Source organism: Serinus canaria, chromosome 5 (assembly GCF_022539315.1).
Source record: "Serinus canaria isolate serCan28SL12 chromosome 5, serCan2020, whole genome shotgun sequence".
In the NCBI taxonomy this organism is placed as follows: domain Eukaryota; kingdom Metazoa; phylum Chordata; class Aves; order Passeriformes; family Fringillidae; genus Serinus; species Serinus canaria.
This window is the reverse complement of record NC_066319.1, coordinates 59,070,314-59,090,409: the sequence shown is the minus strand read 5'-3', so window position 1 is coordinate 59,090,409 and position 20,096 is coordinate 59,070,314. Positions and strand designations below refer to the sequence as shown.

At 47.3% G+C, this 20,096-nt stretch overlaps 1 protein-coding gene across 1 annotated transcript; it reads left to right on the top strand.

Moving 5' to 3' along the window:
- The first annotated feature begins 7,379 nt into the window (after positions 1–7,379).
- CGRRF1 (cell growth regulator with ring finger domain 1) lies at positions 7,380–17,362 on the top strand. Its single transcript, XM_009101623.4, has 6 exons — positions 7,380–7,630; positions 10,481–10,620; positions 12,400–12,577; positions 12,771–12,918; positions 15,579–15,686; positions 16,548–17,362. The coding sequence occupies exons 1-6, from the start codon at positions 7,527–7,529 to the stop codon at positions 16,896–16,898; spliced, it is 1,029 nt and encodes a 342-aa protein (XP_009099871.1). The 5' UTR covers positions 7,380–7,526; the 3' UTR covers positions 16,899–17,362.
- Positions 17,363–20,096: the final 2,734 nt, after the last annotated feature.

Here is a 20,096-nt window from a genome sequence, read left to right as displayed (position 1 = left end):
GTGGAGGACAGCAAAAGTAATGCAGAAGCAAATGTCCAGTGAAGTTTAAATCAGCAAATATAACATTTCAAAGTCTGACGCATGCCGAGCTCAGCGTGTCCTGAGACAACGCTGTGGCAGAGACTGAGTTCTTCAGGCACATGGCAGGGCAGGCGCAGCAGCACACAGCTGGCACTGCCAATGCAGGAGCTCCTCACCCACATCCTGGTGGGTGAAGGCTTTTCCACCTCGACCTTAAAGATGGTTGTGATGCACCTCCTGAACACCCCTGCCACGGTGGCTCAGGAGGGCACAGAGCTGTCTGATGACAGTATCTATCAATATGTATGAACTGTACATAAATTTAACTGCATTGAGATTTAATTGTATATAGGTAGCTATATATATTAACACTGCATTTAGGAAATTTATACTTCAGTATAATTTCCCTACTGTTCCAAAATCTATATTGTTCCAGTTCTTCATGCACCCAACACACCGGAGGAAGCTGTGGCCAGGAGGAGAGCTCCAGATGCAACTTGGAGGAAGAGGAGGAGAAGAAGGAGGAAGAAGAAATGAGGCAATGTTGCAAAGGAAGGAGTGAAATGTGACGGTGCAAATGTGGAGGAAAACAACATTGCTGGAAATGAAGAAGACAGTAGCAATATTGCTGCAAACAAGGAAGACTGATTTTGGAAATGAAGAAAAAGAAGGCAATGAGAACGCAAGTGAAGGCGTAAAGCATGATGTGACTGTGGAGGAATACAACAGCAATGTTGGAAATGAAGAAGAAAGTGGCAGAGTTGTTTCAAATGAAGAAGATGATGTTGGAAATTAAGGAAAGGACGGCAGTGATGATGCAAATGAAGAAGATGAAGAAGACACTGATGTTGAAAGTAAGCTCAGAAGACTTTTAGAGCAGGACATGTTTGTCTAAAAGACTGGCCTGTTCTGCAGTTGGACAGAGAATGGTCCATGATAATTGACCTGATGGACAACTTGTCACATGTATTTGGACTCAGCATGTAAAACAGTTTCTGTCCTCTGCTAAACAAGCCATTGGGGTGGGCAGTGACCTCCAAAGTTGGAGTCCATGTGGGGAGGATGTTGTGTGCTGTGTGCTCCTCCCCCTGAATCATCTGCCAGGGCACACCTTCTTCCTGGAAGCTGGACACTGCAGGGCAGATGGCTGGGAGGAAGTTCTGCATCTGTGTGGAAAGGGCTCATGTGGAGGGAACAGCTCAGGGGAGAATGTGCTGTGCTCCCTCCACCACTCTAATCTCCACTAATCTTGCAGGCAAAGGGGTCAGGGTCTTGGGAAGGAGAACATGAACTGAATGGTTGAATGCCTAGCTACTCAGGGGATACTCAAGGTTTTGCATTCCATATCTGTGCATTTACCAAGGAGCAGCTGAATTGGCAGCAGATGATATCCACCTGACCTCAGACCACAAAAAGACCTCAGACCAGGCAAAAAGATGGGCAGATGTGAGACTCAGCAGGGCAAGGGACACCCCTGCACAGCAGCACTCTGAAGAGAGCAGCAGTGGCCTCCTCTCACTGCCCTCCCCGGTGCAGCAGCTGCTGAAGACCATGGTGGCTACACAGATGCTTTTTGCTCTGCAATCCCTTTGTACTCAAAGGCCATGCTGGGCATTTCAGCTGGGCTGGAAGGTCTGGCTGGGCAGGGAGCAGGCAAGAGGCAATGCTCTTGGGACCTCCATGTGTTCACTGGGGATGCAATGAAGAATGAATGAATGAATTCATCCCAGACACTGCCCAGGGCCTTGGCACTGTGAACCTGAACATGTTGGACATGCAGGAGACTCTCTGTTGGCAGAGGGAATTGCCCACAGGGAAATTACCATGTGCAGATGTCTGAAAATGGGAAGATTTGTGAGAGGTCTTAGAGGGGCTGGATCTGGGAAGAGTTGAGCAGGAAAAACAGAGCCACCCTCACCCACTCCAGCTGTAGAAAAGCCAGTGCCATCCCAACAGAATCTCCGGTGCTTCTATAGAAAATATTATTGATTATAATCAGTAGGATTGATGATGTTTGTTTCCCCTTAACAAGAGCTTGGGGGTGCTTCTGCCTGCTTAATGAAGGGAGCCCCTGGGGCCCATTCCCTCCCAGAGGGGCTGCACTTGCTGGGTGCCGGGGCTTTTATTGCTGGGCCCACTCAGAGCCCCTGAGCTGGGGTGGGGACCAAGGGCAGGACTGGCCCAGCTGTGATGCCTCTGGCCCGTGTGACATCAGGGCGAGCGTGTCACAATGGGGGCAGCTGGAAAAGGCCCCCGCAGGTGACGCTGGCCCAGCACAGCCTGGGCAAGCGGTGAGTGCGCACGTGGCGGGGCTGGGCTGGGCCAGAGCTCGGGCACAAGTGCTGCAGCCAGGCCTGCATTGTCCCCCTGCATCCAGGGCCAGCCCCTCGGTCCGGCTCTTTGGCCAGGGCACGAGGCTGCTGCAGGCCCACTGGGACAGGCCCTGCTGCCTGCCAGCTGCCTGGGGCCCTCTGCTTCCTGCCCTTCCATCCCTGAGCCTCTGGGCCTCACTTCAGCCCCCACAAGCTCCCTGGGTAGCCCCAGTGAAACCCTTGTCTCTCTCCTCCTGCAGACCATGGCAGACAGACTGCTCCTGGCTGTGCTTGTGCTGCTCATCTTCCCATTCCCACAATGTGTGGTGAACAGATTTCGTGGGGATGTGCAGCACAGTGCAGAGGAGGTGACACCGGCCCTCCCAGAGCCACCTGAGCCCCCGCAGAGTCCCCCTGGCTGGGGACACTGGCTCCTGGCTGCCTTGCAGCAGCTGAAGATATTCTGGGAAATTGCTCAGCCACTGATCCCAGCTTTGGGTGGTGGCTGAGGCGCAGAAGGGCAGCCAGGAGGCAAAGAGCAGCAGCCCTGAGAGCTAAAGAAAAGGCCAGAAGGAGGATGACGGTTATTGTGCGGAGAAGGCGGCTCCTTTTAAAGAGATACCAGGAAATGGAGCAAATGCGCCGGACCATGAAAGAACTGGAAAAGCAAATGGCCTGGCTGGTTCGAATGAATAGGGATACAAACAGGGTGCTGAAGGTAGGCTGGGCAGGCTTTTGGAGGAGCACAGGCAGTGGCCTGGGTGAAGAAAAGCTTCCTGCTGGAGATGCTCCTTGGGCTGGCCAAGGCGAGCCGCACATCTTTGTGCGCTTGCTGCCCAGCACAGCCCTGCACTGGGGCAGAGGCTCAGGGCTCCTGCCACACCCTGCCCCTCTTCCCCCTGCCTCTAAACTGTACCTATATTAACTGTATCTAGATTAATGTCTCTCTTTCCTCTTTTCCATGCAGAAACTTTGCATTTACTCGAGGACACAGCCATTCGAAGGAGGATCCAGCTGAATGCCTCGAGATTGATTCAAATTGTTAAATAGTTTAGAAATATTTAGAATGTTTTATTTAAAAATATTTTTCAAAGTTTTAATAACTTTAATGTAGAATAATTTTAGATTAATATTGTAATAATAAGTAATAAGTAATGGCACTTATACTTTATATTATATAATTTCTGTCATTTATCAAAATTAGTACGAATTATAGGAATTAAACAAAATTTAATTATGCTGTATTTTTATCTTAAGCAGTGAATTTTACATCATCTTCATAATTAAAATACTTAAGTATTTTATTAATATTAATATATAACAGTATATAAAGTAGTTGCTTAGATAAGACTGAATATAATCACAAGTTGTTAATTTCAATGTTTAAAATATATTATTGGATTTGAAAATGACACTGACTGCCCTCCTGTCTTGGGAGAGTGACTTCCCTCTGGGAGCTGCAGTCAGTGCAAAGATCCAATAAAGGCAATGCCTGAACAAACACAGTGTCTGTGAGTGTCCACGTTGGACTCAGGTGTCAGCTGTGGGGAATTCCTGACAGAGGGGTACCACAGCACCCCTTGGCCATGCAGAGGCTCCTTTCCTCCCCTCCGGCAGCTGTTCCTTTGCTCCTGGGATCCACCCTCTGCTCTGTGGGATGCAAGAAAACCAGGAGTGCCACCACTCAGACTGTCACTTAGGTCCCTGCAGAGCTCAGGAGCCACCATGGCAGTGTAGGGTGTGGAACGCTGCAGCAGGCCATGACAGCAGGGACAGCGGGGACAGGGGGACACAGGACAGGAATCACAGCCTGGCTGCCCTGGGACAGGCCTGACTGGCAGACAGGACGCGGGGCAGGCAGGAGTCCCCATCCTCTCTGTGCCCTCCTGGACACAGGGACATAAGGGACAGGGGGAATGGGGACACAGCTGGCCCCTCTCCTCTGGGAATATCCCACCTGCCCAGGGGCCCTGACAGAACGCAGGGGCTGAGGCTCTGCAAGGGAAACCCAAGGATGAGGAGGATGATGCTGAGCTAATATCGGCCCACACTCTGCATGCAAACTGCTCCGTGGAGGAGAAAACCAAACCAGAGGGGTCCTTGCCACAGCAGATCCCTTCTGAGGGAAGTTGTTCTGTATTCCTGCACACAAATCCTGCACACGGAGCATACGAATGCACATGGAGCATACGAATGCACTTTGACACCAGATTCCTACCCCTGCTCGAGCGTTCTGGCCAAAGAGGAGCGGGCATTCCCTTATAACACATGGGTGCAACTCTTCTGCAAAGCAACTCGGATTGCCTGCCAGAACTGCTCCTCTGCTGCTGCTTGATCTGAACGAGGCAGGAGGTGGTGTGGCTAAAGTTCCTTATCTCTTTTGTCTGATAATGGGAAGGTTTCACAGAGGTCTTGGAGGGGCTGGATCCAGGAATAGTCAAGCAAGAAAAAACTGAGCAAGCCCAACTGTATCTCAGAGAAGCACCATGAGAAAAGGACCATATGAAACATTTTCAACATTATTGGTTATATTCTTTTCTCTTTGAGAATATGTCAGCAGGGGCTTCTTCCTTCTTTTTGAAGGGAGACCCTGGGGCCCATTCCCTCCCAGAGGGTCAGCACTTGCACCCATCTGGCTGGCGGGGCTTTTATTGCTGGGCCCACTCAGAGCCCCTGAGCTGGGGTGGGGACCAAGGGTGGGGCTGGCCTGGATGTGATGCCTCTGGCCCGTGTGACATCAGGGGGAGCGTGTCACAATGGGGGCAGCTGGAAAAGGCCCCCGCAGGTGACGCTGGCCCAGCACAGCCTGGGCAAGCAGTGAGTGCGCACGTGGCGGGGAGGGGCTGGGCCAGGGATGGGGCACAAGCGCCGCAGACGGGCCTGCATTGTCCCCTTGCATCCAGGGCCAGCCCCTCGGACTGGCGCCCTTGCCAGGGCATGGGGCTGCTGCTGGCCCACTGGGACAGGCCCTGCTGCCTGCCAGCTCTCTTGGGCCCTCTGCTTCCTGCCCACCCTTCCCTGCGCCTCTAGGCCTCACTTCAGTCCCCACCAGCTCCCTTGGTAGCCCCACTGAAACCCTTGTCTCTTTCCTGCAGACCATGGTGTTCAAATCAGTCCTTGCCCTGCTTGTGCTGCTCCTCTTTCTCTTCCCATGGCCCGTGGTGATCGGTTCAGATAAGAATGCAGAGCTGAGCGAAGAGGACCTGGAGCAGGCTACCCCAGAGCCACCCGAGCCTGGCTGGGGACCCCTGCTTTCGGCAGCTGTGCAGCAGGGGCCCTACTGGGCTGCTGCTGAGCTGCTGTTCCTGCCTTTCTTCCTCTGGCTCGGGCGCAGAATGGCGGCCATGAAGCAGAGAGCAGCGGCCCAGAGAGCAGCGGCCCAGAGAGCAGCGGCCCGGAGAGCTGAAGAAGAAGCCAGAAGGCGCAGGATGGAAATCGAGCAGAGAAGGCTTCGGTTCAAGAGGACATGCAGAGACTTGAAGGAGATGTGGAGGACCTTGAAAATGATCAAGAAGAAAATGACCAGGCTGATTTGAATGAGCAGGAAGGTGAGCGGGATGCTCTTTGGCTGGCCAAGGCGAGCCGCACATCTTTGTGAGCAGCCAGCGCACAGAGCTGCGCTTGCTGCCCTGCACAGCCCTGCGCTGGGGCAGAGGCTCTGGGCTCCTGCCACACCCTGCCCCAATTCACTCCATCTCTTTATTGTATTTCCAGTAACTGCGTCTGTTAATGCTTTTCCCTGCCATAACATTGCACTTGCTCCTGGATGGAGGTGTTTGAAGGAGAATTGCATCAGACTGATGTTCCTGGATTGCAACAGGGGAAAGTTTAGAAATAACTATATATATTTATTATATCTGGATAATTTTTTTTTGTTGAATAGTACAGTTGTACAATATATTAACTGTTATTATTTATAATAGTATTAAATTATAATATGTAAAATCTAGAAAAAATGTAGTACTAGAGTTTTGCTGGAGGGGAATGTAAATTTATTAGTCAGGAATGACACCTTTTTTTTATTTGTATTGCAAAAACATTACATCGCAGTGTATTATATGAAATATATTATATGTATTTTATATGTCCATTATATAAAATATGTATATGTATATCATATATAATATGGTAGAATTTAACAGTAATACATAAGAGTATATTTGAACCTGTATTTTATATATTGTAAATGGCATATTTCATGTAATAGATGTGACAGAATGTATAATGGCTATAAATATAGGAATTGATAGAAACGATCGATACAAATGATATGGATACAAATGATATTTTGATTTTTGTCATGAATTTCAATAAAGTTGTCATCAGCATATTATTTCATTTGTGACGTTTCATGTGTCTGTGCCAACCCTGGAACCCTGTAGCCGCCATGGTCCTGCCCCATCCCTGCCAGGCTGAGGGCAGCGCCTTCGCTCGGTTCCGCCATGGCTCCACCCCGTCCCTGGCACATTGAGGGCAGTGGCTACACTGGCAGGGTGAGGGCAGCGCCTTCACTCCGTGCCGCCATGGCCCCACCCCGTCCCGAGGGCAGTGGCTACACTCGGTGCCGCCATGGCCCCACCCCGTCCCTGGCAGGGTGAGGGCAGCGGCTTCACTCGATGTTGCCATGGCTCCACCCCGTCCCTGGCACACTGAGGGCAGTGACTACACTCGGTGCCGCCATGGCTCCACCCCGTTCCTGGCAGGGTGAGGGCAGTGGCTTCACTTGATGTTGCAATGGCTCCACCCCATCCCTGGCACATTGATGGCAGCGGCTTCACTCCGTGCCGCCATGGCTCCACCCCGTCCCTGGCAGGGTGAGGGCAGTGGCTACACTCGGTGCCGCCATGGCTCCACCCCGTCCCTGGCGCGTTGAGGGCAGCGGCTTCACTCGATGTTGCCATGGCTCCACCCCGTCCCTGGCGCGTTGAGGGCAGCGGCTTCACTCGATGTTGCCATGGCTCCACCCCGTCCCTGGCAGGGTGAGGGCAGTGGCTTCACTCGGTGCCGCCATGGCTCCACCCCGTCCCTGGCAGGGTGAGGGCAGTGGCTTCACTCGGTGCCGCCATGGCTCCACCCCGTCCTTGGCACATTGATGGCAGCGGCTTCACTCGATGTTGCCATGGCTCCACCCCGTCCCTGGCAGGGTGAAGGCAGCGGCTTCAGTCGCAGGCTGAGGGCGGCGCGGCCAGCCCGATGGCCGCCGTGTTCCTGGTTACGCTGTACGAGTATTCGCCGCTGTTTTACATCGCCCTGGTGTCCGTCTGCTTCCTCGTCACCAGCGCGCTCGTCCTCGGCTGGTCAGTGCTCGGGGGCCGGTGGGGCTCGGCCGAGGGGGCCTGGGCTGTGCTGAGCGGGGGCAAGGCCAGGCCCACGGTAGGGGCTTGAACGGTCCCTTCCAACCCAAACGCTCCTAGGCTTCTAAACGAGCAATAAAAATAATTTTTAAAATAAATTATACGTATTTCTGTTAAGCTCGTTTCTGTTTTAGTAACACTGAAGTGTTTTCTTAATGGTTTTCGTAATATCATTCATAATACTGGCAAACAATGCGTTTGTATGTACTGAGCTATGTGTGTGTGTCGAGGCAAGGGAGCAGAGCTGGGGAAGGTCTGGAGCGCCAGGAGCAGCTGAGGGAGCTGGAGGGGCTCAGCCTGGAGAAAAGGAGGCTCGGGGGAACCTTCTGGCTCTGCACAGCTCCCTGGGTGCAACCAGGGTTTTTTCCAACCTACATGATTCTGTGAATCTGTGTACTGATCTCCTGAAATGTCTCGAGGAGTGGTGAGTGAAAGGGCTTCTGCTTGTGTTTGAGAGGATGACGCAAAAACGCCGCTGTTGCGTTTTTCAGAAACAGCTCCTTGAATGTCCCTAACTCTCAGGAGTGGCTGTGTATGTAAATACTGATACTTGTCCAGAGCAGATCATTGATTGGCAATCAAAATCTTTCGTGTAGAAATTGTGGCTATGGCAGACTTGTGGGGCTTGTGGTAAAAATAAAACTGGAGTTGTTGAATTTCCTCTCATTGGTTCCACATTAATATCTGCAAAGTATCTTTTAAAAAATTATCATACTGAACCATGACTTAGATGAATCTTCATCATGTCTATCCCTATCCACTGATCCTTTCGCCAATTTAATCATTATTTACTACTTGTAGTAAATTCTGGCAGTCCCCTGCTCGAAAAGGTCTGAAACAGATGTGTGCTACAAGATCCTAACATGTATGCACTGGTGTCTTTTGGGTACAGGGTGTACAGAGTACTGTCCAAAGGCTTTTTTTTCCCCAGGATCAGAGATTCCAGTTGCACCTGCACTAGGTGTTATTGCAGTTTATGGAAATACATGCTTTTTTTTCTTTCAACCTGAAGTATTAAGGGCCTGTTAATCAAGGAGGAGCTGTAGCCAGGAGCTCAGCACATACCAGCAGGTGAATGTGTGGGCAGCTGCTCAGAGGTATTTGCTGCTCCCTTGGAATTCTCCTGTGCCATGGCCATATCCAGGAGCCTCCAAGGGATTTTCCCGTGCCTGCAGCTGCAGTTACAGCTCAAGTGCTCCTGAACTTGCTCAGGAAAACAACTCAAATCCTTCATTTGCCACACAGAGCACTGTAAATGCAAATGTTGTCACCAGAGCACAGAATACCCGATCTATTGCTGCAGTGGCATTTGGGCTCCCCCATAATTTTCAGCATTAATTTCTTTAATGATGTGTTTGTGTTGGTGTCAGTCAGCCTGAAAAACACCAACTGTTCAGGAATGTCCATGTTCTCATTTGTCAGGCCTTGCAGTGATGGGAGGAGCATCTGTTCCTGTGGCCAGCTCTGCATACCTGTGGCTCTGCTCACAGTCCAAGTAGGTTAATGCACAGGCAGCTTCCAGAGCCAGTCCCACAGGTGCCCTGGGCACAGGGGTGAAGTGGAATTTACATCACTTGATTACCTGGGCATTGTATTTTTAGCTGGAGGGGAATTCTCCTGTTTGGTGGAGCTGAAGGCTCAGCACCTGTTGGAAGTCTGCCTCTGCAGAAACTCTCATTCATTAACTAAACCCTTGGAAATTCCTGCTTTTCCTCAGCTAGCACTGTTCTGAAGAAATTAATGTTCTCTTCTACCAGCTAATGATCTGGATTGTTAGATCATAAAATAAAAACTGTATCTTTATTCATCCTTCCTACACTTCCTACACTTAAAATTTACAGAAAACCACAGCTGACTGTGGAAGAGAAAGGCCTCCATGCCTTCAGCTGCTCCTAAAACTGTGCCAGAGGCTATCTTGCTGTTTTTCATGAGGATAATCCTGTTGCTTTCATCCAGTGAAAAAAATTTCCAAGGAACGGGGATTTTTTGCCACAATCAGGCAGATTCTGGTATAAAACAGGACTGAAGAGATGGGCTCTGCTAAGGTTAGGGTATTGAAGAAGAGAAACAGCTGCTGCCTCTGGTTTCTTTGTGAGATGTTTAACTGGGATATTCTCTCCTCTATAGCCCCAGGGATGTCACTGTGGGTGTTTTCCCTCGTGGCAGAGAGAGCTGATTTGAGCTGTGCTCAAATCAAGGATGGCCAAGAGCCTTGGATGATGCCACTGATGAAGTGCAAATGTTTCCATGAAAGGAATGGCTTTAAATGGACAGAGAGCAGTTTGAGGTTGGATATTAGGAAGGAATTCTTGGCTGTGATGGAGATGAGGCCGTGGCATAGGGTGCCCAGAGAAGCTGTGGCTGTCCCATCCCTGGCATTGTTCAAGGCCACGTCGGATGGGGCTTGAAGCAATCTGGGCTAGTGCAGAGTGTCCCTGCTCAGGGGAGGAGGCCGGAATGGTGCTCAGTTCTGCGGGACTCAGATGGGAGGAAATTCTCGCCTAACCCTTTACCACTAGAGGGCATTGACAACTCTCATTAATTTTATTCCCTTTGTGGAAATCCAGAGTAAAATAAAGATTCCCTGCATTACTATGCAGACTCCTGCCTTCTGACAAAAAGCTGAAGTCCAAATGGCAGGATATATTATCAAAGTATCCTAGCAGATACTCTGGAAAGCCAAACTACCTCTGTTTGTTCTGCTGCTTGCTATTTAGAGCTGACAAAAAAAAAAATCAAATGTTTCAACACTATCACTGAACCCACTCGTTCTTCTTGTTCTGTGTCTCCTAGGTTTGGTTTGGGTGTTCCTGTTATTCTGAGGAACTCAGAAGAGACAGAATCCAGCACAAGGGTGTTGAAAAAGCGCATGAGACAAGTGAAGAATCCTTTTGGGTTGGAGATCACTAATCCTGCTGCAGCTTCAGTAACAAGTCAGTGGATTTCTTACGTGGGTTTTGTCAGTTTGCATTGCTGAACTTGGCACTTTCCATTTTCTGCCTAGAATCAAAGGATGGTTTGGGTTGGAAGGGACCTTAAAGATCATCTTTTTGCTCTCATCCTCTTTCTCTATCATAACTTCTCCGAAATACACTTCCATTCCAACAGAAATAAGCTTTTACACAGTTTATAAATGTGGTGTTTTGAAAAGTGAAATGTTTGGATATGGAGGGACAGTTTAATTCTCATTAATGGAACATTTCCTGCTATTACAGATCTTTAAGTAACTAAAACATTTGCAAATTATCAACCACTGTGGGCGTTTCTATAAGTTTCATGGAATTGTAGAATTGTACAGAATTCATTATGGAACATGTGCCACCCACTTAAATCTAAGCCCAGATCTTCAGCAGTGTTTGGAAGTGCACTGCTTTTAATAAATAGATAAATAAATCACCACTCTCTTTTTCTCTCTGTTCTCCAATGGAAACTGAATTTAAGTATCTGTTTGGATCAGAGTTCAAGCCACCCCTATCATTCCTGAAATCACCCACAGAAGAAGTGAGTTCATGGCCTTCTGCATCACTGGGGAGCAGTGAGCAAGGCTGAGCCTCTTCCACCCACACAGATGTGGGGCCTTCCAATGCATGAGGAAAGGCTGCAGCAGATTTTCCCCCTCCCTCAACATAACCCCCCAACACAACAAATCCAGCAATTCAGGTAACTGGGATTTTTCAGGAGCTTTGAGCACTCCTGCTCCTGTTTGTGCAGGAAGTGTTTAGAAGTAGACAGGTTTTTGAAAAAAGAATGGAGATCATAGAGGCCCTTTTACTCCTCCCTCTGCATGATCAAGAGCCTTGTTCTTTGAGAGCACAGAGAGTTTTGTAGATGAGTGATCTAATTGCTGCCATTATCTCAGGAGGGGATGGACTTTGGGCTAAGGTTGTGCTCTTGGATCTGCCAATGAGTGTGTAAAGTGTTACCAGAAGTTAAAATTTACCGTTCATAAAATGCATGTGATATTTTTGTGAGCTTAATCAGCCCTTTTATCTCCTCACACCCACCTCCTCATCCCCACTGACTTCCATAAACACTAAGCTGAATCTAAATCATCAGAAGATTTGTTTATAATGATAAATAGGTTTTGTTATTTTATAATGTTGTCATTTTAGGGGTGGCCTAATTGCAGCCTTTCAGTACCTGAAGGGAGCCTGGAAGAGACTTCAAGGGTCTGGAGGGACAGGACAAGGAGGAATGGCTTCCCACTGCCAGAGGGCAGGGATAGATGGGATAGTGGGAAGAAATCCTTCCCTGTGAGGGTGGTGAAACCCAAGCATTGGTTGCACAGAGAGGGACTTTGGGCAAGGGATGGTGGGACAGGACACAGGGAATGGCTCCCACTGCCAGAGGGCAGGGATGGATGGGAGTTTGGGAAGGGATTCCTGGCTGAGAGGGTGGGGAAGCCCTGGCACAGGTTGCCAGAGAAGCTGTGGCTGCCCCTGGATCCCTGGAAGTGTCCCAGGCCAGGTTGGACAGGGCTTGGAGCAACCTGGGCTAGTAGAAGGTGTCCCTGCCATGGCAGGGTGTAGAACAAGGTGAGATTTAAGGTCCCTTCCAGCCCAAACCATTCCATGATTTTATGGTTCTATGATAAAAATCTGAAGTGATACTGAAGTTGTATTCTGCTTGTAGCTCTTCAAGCATCTAGACTTAGCAATTCCAGGATTTCTGCACGTGATAAGTTAATGAAATCCCTCTCCTCTTTCTCCAAGGGGGTATAACACTGACACCTGACTGCCTGGAGGACTGTGTCCTTACCTGCTACTGGGGCTGCAATGTCCAGAAACTCCACGAAGCGCTGCAGAAACACGTCTACTGCTTCAGAATAAAAACTCCTCAGGCATTAGAGGATGCTCTCTACAACGAATACCTCTACAAACAGCAGTACTTGTATCCTTTTTTTGAATTGTTTTGACAAAATATGTTGATTTTTTTTGGCACGGGGAGCATTGAGGATGGTAAACGTGCTGCAGATTTTGGCACAACTCATTTACGAGCAAACACGATGAGAAATGTTCTTTATGCAAACGTCATGTTTGTCTGCAATTGCAGCCACTGATTGTTTTCCTTGACACAGACAAAGCATTAAAAGAAATGACAAGGCGGAGAAGTATTGTCAGTTACCAGAAGATGCTCAAGTTGTGGATTTTGGCCCCGTGCCTAGAGCTCGCTATCCCTTGGTAGCGCTGCTGACATTAGCAGATGAAGAAGACAGAGAAATATATGATATTGTAAGTAATATCAGAGTATATTTCAGGACCACTGTGTTTAAGGTCTGAATGTTTCAGGACAAAGGCTTGAAAAAAAGCAGCTTCACTTTCCTATTCCCTAGAATTTGGTCCCTCACTTTCTTATTTTCTAAAACAAAGCAGTTCAAAGCTTTAACTTCCAAACCTCAGTCTTTGAAGAGGCAGTGGAGAAACATTGCTTACTCTTTACTTCTTCACTACAGCATTTAAAAGATGGTTGTGATTTCCCCAAAGCTTCTGCCTGCCAGTGTCCTTGAAGAATGAGGATTGGGGCAGGTTAGAAACCTGTTGCTCTCATTTCTGGGCACAGGCATGTGGTGGAGCTCTTGCACTTAAACAGATTCTTGGATTCTGTTGGCAAGGCTGGAGGGTTTTTTTAATAAGTGTCTGGCACAGATATAGAGCTGATTGCTGACTTGGATATTAGAAACCTAGAAATTACCTTTCTGCCCCAGGTCTGTGTCATGGTTGTGTCTCACAGGAGCCAACTCCAGGGCACTTATAGGAAGGGGTGAAAGTCTAGCTTGAGGCTGATAGGAGATATTCAGCTCCTCAAAAAGAGTCTCCTCCTAATCTCTTGCTATTAAAGCACCTGCAGCCTGGCCACATGCTGTTCTATACTCTTTATAAACTCTAAATTGGTGAACTCTGAATGATTTGACACTTTTATCTCCCATCTTTTCATTGGATTGATAATCTGCTTGCACTATCTCCTTGAAAAGTAGCACAGCTGAATTCAGAAGCAAATTGCCTAAATCCACTGAACACTTTTCCATGCATTCTCCTGCAAGCTGTAATCACACCAGTGCCTAAGAAATCTGTCCCCTTTCCAGGTGATGGCTGTCCTTTGCTTCTTGTCACCTGACTTTAGGACAGCCCTCCTCCCTCCTGTCCCCACTTGAGATGTTTTAATGTTTTAATACCTTTTTATAGAGACTCTAAATGTAATATTTGAATGAATTTGACATTAGCACGGGCATGAATTTGTAACACCTCTCTTTTGAGCCCTAACATAGAAGAAAGGGATGGAAGGAGAGTGGTGGAGGTATTTTTCCTCTGATTTTGGAGGAAAGGAACACATCTGTAAATCCAGTCAGGAGTAACTCCACCTGAACTCCTTGCCAGACAAATGTCAGAATTGCGTCTGGTTTGTTGAAACAAACTTGTAAAATAGAAATGGAATGTGGAAATGGATCCTTGCCAGTGTGATATTACCATTTGGAATTATATTTGGGGGGTCTGTGTGGGTGTCCATCACTATGGATGGTGTTTCAGTGATTCTTTCCTGGAGGAGGTTTGTCTGATTTTTATCCTAATTGGTTTTGTGGCAAGATCATCCCTACTTGGTTTTGTGCCATCATTTTCCTCTAGATCCAGAAAATTAGCATGACCATATATAAAATGTACAGAAATTACTGGAAGACTGTCAGGGCTAAAGTGGAAGCTTAGATCTCAGGCACTGTGATTTAGAAAAAAAAGGACCCTTTTGCCAAGGAATAGTGAAATCAGTTCTTATAAATCCATATGTGTAGGTACATACACATTTGAACTCTGTATTTAATTAGCCATGTGTGGATTTTGAAGTGCAAGTCTAATTTGCCTTTAAATTTCTTTTAAAAGCAAAACAGCTTCTATATTTCATTTCTCTTTTGACAGCTTCTGGGAACTACAATAATATTGAATTTCACTTTCTTTTTTCCCAGCTTTTTAGAGGCTATTACATCATTTGGGCAGGGTGGGGGTTGTTAGGCACAGCATGCAAGCTTGGAGTGCTTGTATTTCCAGAGGAATTATCTGAAGTCAGCCCGTGGGGGTTCAGAATCCTTTCCAGTGAAATTTGTCTTTTGCCTGCTCAGATTACAAGCCAATCACTTCTTAGTGATTTTTGGAGTCTAAAAACTGCAGTCTGTGTGTTTCTGAGGGAAGGGGGAGAAAGTAGAGAAGATTGCACAGGTGCCTTTGCAGTGTGGGGTGTAATTCCATGAGGTGGGAGCAGCCAGGGCAGGTCTCTGCTATAAACTGGCCACAGAAGAGCTCCATGGGGAAGCAGGGTGGGAAGCTGAAGGAGCTCCAAGGGCTCTGTTATGCCACATCCTGTTTATACCTTGTCCACTGTCATTTTTTTTTTTTAAATCAGTGCTTCAAGTCAACATTGTTGAATTCCTGATTGTCTAAGGAATTAAGCAGGTCAGAAGCTGTATCAAAGCAGAGAATCAGGGAATAATATGGGTTGGAAGGGACCTTAAAGATCATATTTCACCCCCTGCCTGGGGCAGGGACACTTTCCACTAGCCCAGGTTGCTCCAAGCCCTGTCCAACCTGGCCTGGGACACTTCCAGGGATCCAGGGGCAGCCACAGCTTCTCTGGGCACCCTGTGCCAGGGCCTCCCCACCCTCCCAGCCAGGAATTCCTTCCCAATCTCCCATCTATCCCTGCCCTCTGGCAGTGGGAGCCATTCCATGTGTCCTGTCCCTCCATCCCTTGTCCCCAGTCCCTCTCCAGCTCTCCTGGAGCCCCTTTAGGCACTGGAGGGGGCTCTGAGGTTTCCCTGGAACCTTCTCTTCTCTGGGGTGAACGCCCCCAGTTCTCTCAGCCTGAGTGATAAGGTTATTAAACATAGAATTTTTTTTTTTGCTTGTAGATTGCAATGGCAGCTGTAATTCACATTCCTGATGAAAGCTACAGACTTTCCTGCCGAATTCTGTATCAGTATCTCCTCCTAGCTCAAGGTCAATACCATGACCTGAAGGTAAGCCACGCACGGAGTCTGGTTTCATGTGTACGACAGTATTAACTTTAGCTTGTGTAGGCTTTCAGGAGCCTAAATTAGTACAAGACTTCTATTGTCATGCAAAGAACTGGATGGTAGTTTAAATTATTTTATCAGTTAAGTAGTGCCACAGGAACTTATTGTACAGAAATATTTTCCATTGAAATATTCAAGATTTCCCAGAGAAATTAACTGCTTCTAATCTAGGAGTCCTAGTGTCCACTTAGTAAAGCAGTAGGAAAAAAATCACTGTTGAATGCTTCTTCTTTCCAGAATTGTTATTTCCTTTCTTCAAAATTTCCTTTTAATCAGGAAAGCCTTTGAAGAAACTTACTTTTTTAAAATTCCTTTTTCTTGTACTGTGCTCAGGAATCATGCCCAGAAGAATTTGCGTTTCACGTAAAATAAGACAAAAAAAGGAGTAGGGGATTGGAATATGAGCAAGAGCAGAATGGGTTGAGTGAAGCAGATTTGACAGCATGGTGGATATAATTTTGGTAGGAACAGATAGAGGATCCCTCTAGGCACAGAGACTGATGGACCAGAAACAAACCCGAGCTGCTCAAAACCTGAGCAGTTCTGTTAAATTTCATGCATGACATTGATTTGATAGAACCAAGGTCTGAGCACTTATCTTTAATATTTTCCCACTGTTTTATGTAATTTCATGTTTCTGAAATGCCTTTAACTGGAAGCCAGGCAGCTGCCAGGACCCACACAGAGTCTGGCACTGTTTGACCCAGTGAATGATCCAGTGGAACTTCCATTGCACCTGTGCATGTGCAGAGATTGGGGAAGAGTTTGTTCTCTCCTAAATATTTGTGTTTATGTGTATTTTAGCAACTCTTCATGTCTGCAAATAGTCCTGCACCCTCCTCCAGTGATACCTTCCCTGGAGAGAGCAGCCCTGACAGAGGGCTGCTGGAAAAGGCTGGGCTGGCTGGAGATGAACCAGAATTGCAGGAAGAAAACAGCAAAGACTGCGTTGTGTGCCAGAATGGCCCTGTGAACTGGGTCCTCCTGCCCTGCAGACACACGTGCCTGTGTGATGGCTGCATCAGGTATTTTCAGCAGTGCCCAATGTGCAGGCAGTTTGTGCAGGAGTCTTTTCCACTCTGCAGCAAAAAGGAGCAAGATGAGGATGAATCGACCCGTGTCTTGCAAGATGTTCTTCCTGGAAGAGTTTTTTAACAGGAGTTAAAAATAAAGACTTGGGTTATGTGCACTAAGATTAAATGTGGAAGCCAGACTATTTATGGGAGGATATGTAGTGTTAACTTGTAGGATTTTGCTTTTTTTTGTTGGGTAATTTTCAGCTTCCTTATTTTTCCTCGCTCCATATGCTCACAGGAGCTCTGCTTCCCTGTGCAATGTGGACAGGAGAAGTGCGTAGGATAGCTCTGAAGGATGTGAATTTATTTATAACTGCTTCCTAGATTTTCTTGGAGCACTATTGGAGGCTATTTTGACTACTAAATTTAGGCTGTCTACTAAAAAAAGAATAAAACTTGCAAGTGCAGTTGCCCAAGGCTCATTCTATATTTATTGTGTTTAAAATACTAGAGCTGTATATCATTTTAACTCGGTATAATTTAGGAACTTAGCACTTTACAGAATGTACCATATGAAGGAAAGTAAATATTCTTCATCGTTAATCCTGTGTGTGTTTATTTTGTAGCTGAAGGTTGGGCTGTGGCAGGAGCTGGGGGTTGAAGGTGGGGCTCAGGACACTGTTTCTGGCTGGTTTGAAGGATTTGTGTGTGAGGGACTTAAGCCAAAGCCCTTTGGAAAGATTTTGGTTGATTATTCTTGAACTGCATGTTGATGACACTTTCAAGCCTGAGCCCCTGCAATGACATCTTGTGACACAGACTTTCAGTCTGTAAGAACTTGTTCTCCATGCAAATGTTGGTTAATCACTCTCCAGAGTAGTGGCAGCTTTGTGGCGCTTTGAGGGATTTCCAACTCTTTTCACTTGCATGGTCAGCTTGGATGACCAGTAACAAGTTAACCAGTTACCCTTATCAATAGTCCCAGGAAATGTACCTGCTCTAACAAAGGAAGAAGCTAAAGAATAGCAAAAAATTATTTCCTTTCACTCCAGTGGTGTGTTGTCAAAAGCAATAAAAATGCCTGTTGAGAAAAGAAAGTGTTTTGTTTCTTTAAATAAAGACAAATTCTCCTAAGGACAAATGGGCTGAGTCTCACATCTGCTCATGTAAGGGAAAATGCTCCTTAGAACCTGTAGAAATGGGGAGTAGCTGCTTTCTGTCCTCCCTTTTGTTCCCTTGCAGCTTTTCTCCACATCCACTTCCAGGACAGCTGCTCAGGCTCAGGCAGGGAAAGCTATGCTCCACGATCCTCAGCTCTGCTCTCCTGCAGCTCCAGGGTACACACAAGGTGCTGCACATCTCCAAACCAGGGAAGGAATCTTCCCCCGCTCAAAGGTATTCCAAGCTCACCTTTCCATCCTTCTTTTTTATATTGTTTGCTGTGACCCTGCTTCTGAACTCCTGGCAATTACCTCTGAGGAAAAGATTTAGGTGGTGCTGTTGGGAAGAGTAATGGTTAGTTGTAAGGACAGATGGAAGTGGGGAATTGATGCCCATAGCCACAGATTTCCAGCCAGTGATCAGCAGGCTGGTTGTAAGATAATTTATCTGCTCTGCTCTAAGTGACCATCCTGGCCAGGGACAACTTGGGAATAAACTTCTGGACAAACCAGGCCGTTGTTTGCACTGTGTATCAACCAGGAATGTCTGTGGGGATGGAGCCGTGCCTGATGCATGGCAGCAGCTGCTTCCACACCAGCAGCTCACCCAGCATGTGGGACAGTGCTTGTTATTCCAGAGGAGCAGGTTAATGCTGTGCTGGTTCCAGCCTGGAGCTGGGCACTGATAATTAGCAGGCACTTGTTTGCCCACAGAGATGATGAAGGAGGTGTTGTTTACTGCTCGACTGCAGTAGTCACCGATATTTAATCAATTAATTAAAATCTCCCATCAAACAGCATGATCCAAACCTGTGGGCCTATTTAATCTCACATGAAATGGTATTCAAGTAACCCCACAGAGAGTTGCCTGGTCTGCCTCATCTTTCAATCGATGCCAGTATTAAATAATGGCAAGCAGGATGTAGCTGTGCTGAGCTGCCAGGCCATGTATTTACCATTAAGTCTGTCCCAGCTTTTCATTTGTTACTTGTTCTTTTAATAGCATTTTCCAGAGATGCTTAGTTGCTTTCTCTGCTCTAACAAGCTTCCTTGCTGGCCCAAATGAAAGACCTGATGAGAGTTATAAAAAGTACAGTAGCTGCCTCATTACATTTGCCCTTCTTCTGAGAAGCCATGCCAAAATACAGATCAGGTGAGAAGGAAAAGGAGCAGCTCTAAAGCTGCCCAGCGTGTCCCTTGGTTGTCTTAAAGCAGGGATGCAAGGCTGTAAGAGAGAAATAAAACCTTCCTGTGACCCACAAAAACACAGTGTATTGACAGAGGCTGTTCTGCTCTGTCACCCTGTTGTAATAGAGGTGATATAATATTCCTTTTCTGCTCATTATAGATGATGTTTACGGTTTTGGTGACATAAGGAACATTGGAAGACTTCTGGCAATGGGACTGGGTTCTTTTAAGCAGCACTGGGGTGTTTCAGATTCACAATGTTTTTTGCTGCAGGAGAGGTTGGTTTGCTTTGATTCATCAACCCTAATCAGAGCTGAGGTTTCCAAGTGGGTTGGTCAGACAAAATGGTGCTATTTAGGGATGTCCCAAGGTGTCTTTCCAAGTGCCAATGGACTGTGACATGGGCATCTTCCTTCTGTAGGGAAAGTTGCTGTGTTAGGATCTTCCTTCCTCCTTATCTACCTCCTAAGTAGAGGGGAAAATGGTTGTAGGGAAAATCCATGTCAGCTCAGGTGGCTGCTCCAGAACTCCCTGACAGGAGGGTGTAGCCAGCTGAGTGTTGGTTCTTCTCCCAAGAAACAAGGAATAGGACAAGAGAAAACAGCCTCAGGTTGCAGCAGGGGAGGTTTAGATTGGATATCAGGGAAAGTTTCTTCACTGAAAGGGTGGTGAGACTGTCCACAGGCTGCCCAGGTACATGTTTTGTTCAGCTTTAAGATGAGCTTCTGTGTGAATCTGATTTAAATGCCTCATTTACATGCTAACATCAAACTTCAGGTATGGTAACAGCAGACAGGAATTGGGTGAGTTTCTCCTGCTGATTTGCACCTTTCTGGGGCTCCCTGTGCCCTGAGGAAACTCTGCCAGGTGAGGGAGGTCTGGGGCTGACATTTGTAACTGGAGGTCTCTGCAGGCACCAGTCACCACTTGCTCAGCTGTCCTCACATCCAGAGTAAACAAGGACTGGCCTCTGTCACTGCAGCAGACGT